Source organism: Halyomorpha halys, unplaced genomic scaffold (assembly GCF_000696795.3).
Source record: "Halyomorpha halys isolate HHAL.00 unplaced genomic scaffold, Hhal_1.1 Scaffold1029.1, whole genome shotgun sequence".
Classification (NCBI taxonomy): Eukaryota; Metazoa; Arthropoda; class Insecta; order Hemiptera; family Pentatomidae; genus Halyomorpha; species Halyomorpha halys.
The window spans coordinates 73162-76896 of record NW_027106971.1 but is presented as its reverse complement, the minus strand read 5'-3'; the positions used below and the strand labels follow the sequence as shown (position 1 = coordinate 76896).

The window sequence follows — 3735 nt, the reverse complement described above, 5'->3', positions numbered from 1 at the left end:
TATACCAGATCGGCCTGGTGGGCCTTACATGGTTGATATAACTTATATTATATATATTTTTTAACAGTTGATTATGAGGGGGTATAGTCATACAAATGACACTCCTAACTATATACAATGTTCTTATTAAAAGAAAAAAAAATAAATAGATAAGAATAATGTTTGTTAATAAAAGAGGAAAGTAAAATTAATGATATTGGTACACTTAAATAAAACAAACAATTGCCTTCTAATAGTAAAAAGGAACAAGTTAATTTGAAAAAGGGAAGAGAAAAGAAAAGAGAGAAAAAATAATAATAATAATGAATAAATAAAATGAATAATAATAAGTAAATAGAGGTAGTGTGACTATGAATTAATTTGATATTTAGTAAAAATTTATAAAAGAATGTCCTGCAGCAGTCTGGGCTTCAGTCTTCGGGTTGAGGTTGTGTTTCCCAGGTTGTAGGTCACTGCTCCTTTAGCTGTTGGCAACTGGGAGTGGAACTTCATGAACTGTTTTTTGATATAAACCTCTATTGACTTAATATGTAATTCGCGATGCAATTGGCAATTTCTTATGAACCAAGGAGCATTAACTGCGATTCTTAGAACTTTATTTTGAAAAGATTGTAGTTTTTTTTCTTTTCGTGAAGGATGCGAGACTTCACAGCCGTACATCAGCAGTGGCCTGAGGATTGTTTTAAATGTAAGAACAGTTTTTTCTGGTTTTAGTTTGGAATTTCTGTTTAGGATAGGATATAGCATTGCTAACCCTGCATAAGTTTGAGTTAGTTTGATGTTGATATGGCGATCTAGGAAATTAATACCTACTTTTACTTACATATTTAATTTTAGGTAGAGCGAAACTAACCAATTTATATAATCATCTTTTGATGATTGAAGTTTCTTTGTCTTGTTTCTCTGAAACAAACACTGACTTAAACATAGCTTTGGTTCTCTTACTCTTTTCATTACTCTTCATCCACCGGTGATCCCAACAAAATAGTATCTTATTCTTCTTTTTCAAAATGTCTACCATTGAGAGCAGACAAAAGATGATTCAGATCATCCCCTCGGCGCCTAAAACACAAGTGCTCGTTTCCTCTCTTTTATCTTCAACAATCGCTCGCTGATTTAAAAAAATCGATTGTAGTACAATCGCTCTAATTTACTTGCTGTATTTACAATGTATCACGATGTAAATATTTTATTGATAATTGTTATTGTCTTCTATTTCTTCTTTGAATATTCTTTTTATATAATTATAGTAGAGAAACAACAGGAGTTGAAAAATTTCAATGTATATTCTTATCACCATCAATTCAACGGACTTAAGGAAGACACGTGCCGCCATGTTCTTTGTTTTCAATAACATATTTTTACTTCATATTTGACTGATGAAAATTGGTTAGCTTGCTTTGTGGTTTAACAAAACAAATGAACAGTATTAACGTTAATACATAAAAATAAGAACATATCTAAAAATCATTTGTACATAAAAATCAACTATTTATTAAAAAATAGGGTATATTTATGTGCTTATTGTCTTTATAATTGCTTAATAAAGGGATGCACATCCAATCTGTATTTTATTATAATAACATGGAACGTCTTTACCACTAAAATATGAACAAAAGATAAACAAGAAGACATAAGAGTGACACTCCATTCTGTTCGTTATAGTATCAAAATTTCAAATGTAGCACAATTGTTTACGAATTTTCTGCAATGATGACCAATGTAACTTATTTTTTCTATTATGGTTTTCTACTTGCTCAATGTAGCATAAGTTCTGCCGATTTCTGCCTTGTAGACTAGTTGAAATGATGTTTCATTTTTAATACTATTCTTCTAGTAGAATCATTGTTCTTTGACGTTGCATTTTTTGGCTCATTAAAGTTGATTTGGTTAGCTTATTTAAGTGATTAACTAAACTAATTAAGAATATTAAATTAAAATAACAGTTAATATCATTATCATGATAGTCGTTCCCTCTTCTAAAATAACACTTAACATCATTATCATGATAGTCGTTCCCTCTTCTAACACTTCGCAGTGTGAGGATTCTGCTTATTGAGTCTGCCCCAAATGTCTCTCTCTAACCAACCCTCTTCTACTCCAATCCATTCCACGCTTCCTGAATGCCTCCCTTACTCTGTCTTACCAGAAGATGCAGAAGGCCTTCCTCTGGGTCTTTTTCCTTTCTTGCGGATCTCATTAGTCTTCCTAGCGCTTCCATCTGGACCCATCCTAAGAAGATGTCCAAACCATTCTAGTTTGTGCTACTCCAAAATGGTCTCTCTGTGTCTTTCTTTATATTTTTCACTGATACCTCATTTCTATGGCTTGCTACTGGCACCTATGTTTTAAGGCGAGGGTCCACAATTTTGAAGAGTAAGTTGATTTATAGACAACTAGTTTAGTCCACTTTGTCACCTCTCTTCTTCCCAGGAGACCACATCTGACCGTACTGAACATCTTCCCTGCTGCTCCAATTTTTGGACCACTTCCGTCCATAAACGACTTTCATTGAGATGAGCTCTTACATATTTATAACTCGACCTGCGCTAACCTCTCTCCTCCAACCCTTAGTATCCTCATTATCCTTTGGTGTTCCTTTCCAATTCTCATGCATTTAGTCTTCCCTGGATTAATCTTCATATTTTGGATAATTCCTCTTGGAGGTGTAATGGAGGTCTATTACAGGTATCATACTGAAGGTATCATTGGCAGTTAGTAAGACCAGATTGGCAGACGGTTTCTGTGCCCTAGCTGGAATTTCCTCATTATGGACTTGGCACTAAGGATTGGCTCTACAATTAACATTCTATGATTTAACTATTTATTATTATTATTATTTAAAGGATATGGTAATATAAAATAGATTAATTTATATTTTCATTATAAGTTGATGAATTATGTTCTCTTTAGGCACCGGATTACCATGAAATCATTAAAAGGCCTATGGATTTCGGAACAATTAAACACAAACTGAATATGCTGTCCTATAGCAAGAACTCCGACCTCATAGCAGATGCCGAGTTACTCTTTGACAATTGCTGTCTCTACAATGAGGAAGGCAGTGAAGTATACAGGTAAAAATTGTTTTATATAATTACATATTAATGTAGAGGGCATGTTAGCGAAGCCCGTTGAGGCTAGGGTAGGGTCCCTGAGTGCTTGGTTCAGAACTTCAACTCTCAGATTAACCCTCCTAATGCCACGAGGGTCCCCCACAAGCTCTTTTTCTAGTGAAAACTTATGAAAATAATCTCCCAATTTTCGAGTCGCTCAATGACTTTTTTCAGATACCTATCTTGATCTACATGAGTAAGTATAAGTATCTGTATTGGAATAGCAGGGACTGCCCAATCTTTCCCAATTGCATTTTGACCTAGTTATCTTTTGTCAAACTGTTGTATTCTTAGCAAGAATAAAATTTGTATTCACTACATTTCCTGTCTGAGAAACCCTAAAATGCAAATTTTTACAGCAACAGAAAAATAAAAAAATTTTGTACATATTTTTCACCTTCCTTGGTCTTGATATATATTTTTTTTCATTTCTCATAAAAATAGTGGTTACTTCAACTCAAGCCTACCAATTTACCCAAAACTTGGCGATCTAATTAGAGGATAGTATGTGAAAGTTGTGTAGTGTGCACACCACACCAGATTTTTAATTTATAATCTTTAAATTTCTTTCTTGAGACTGGCAATTTTTTACTAAATAATTCAAAAACACTATCCAAAT

At 33.4% G+C, this 3735-nt stretch overlaps 1 protein-coding gene across 1 annotated transcript in view; it reads left to right on the top strand.

The window, feature by feature from the left end:
- Positions 1-3735, top strand: part of Acf (ATP-dependent chromatin assembly factor large subunit) — a gene marked incomplete in the record, with an annotated part of 58309 nt that overhangs the window by 53103 nt on the left and 1471 nt on the right. The window contains 1 exon segment of the mRNA XM_067045263.1: positions 2914-3077. Within this exon segment, the coding sequence (XP_066901364.1) occupies positions 2914-3077 (164 nt within the window).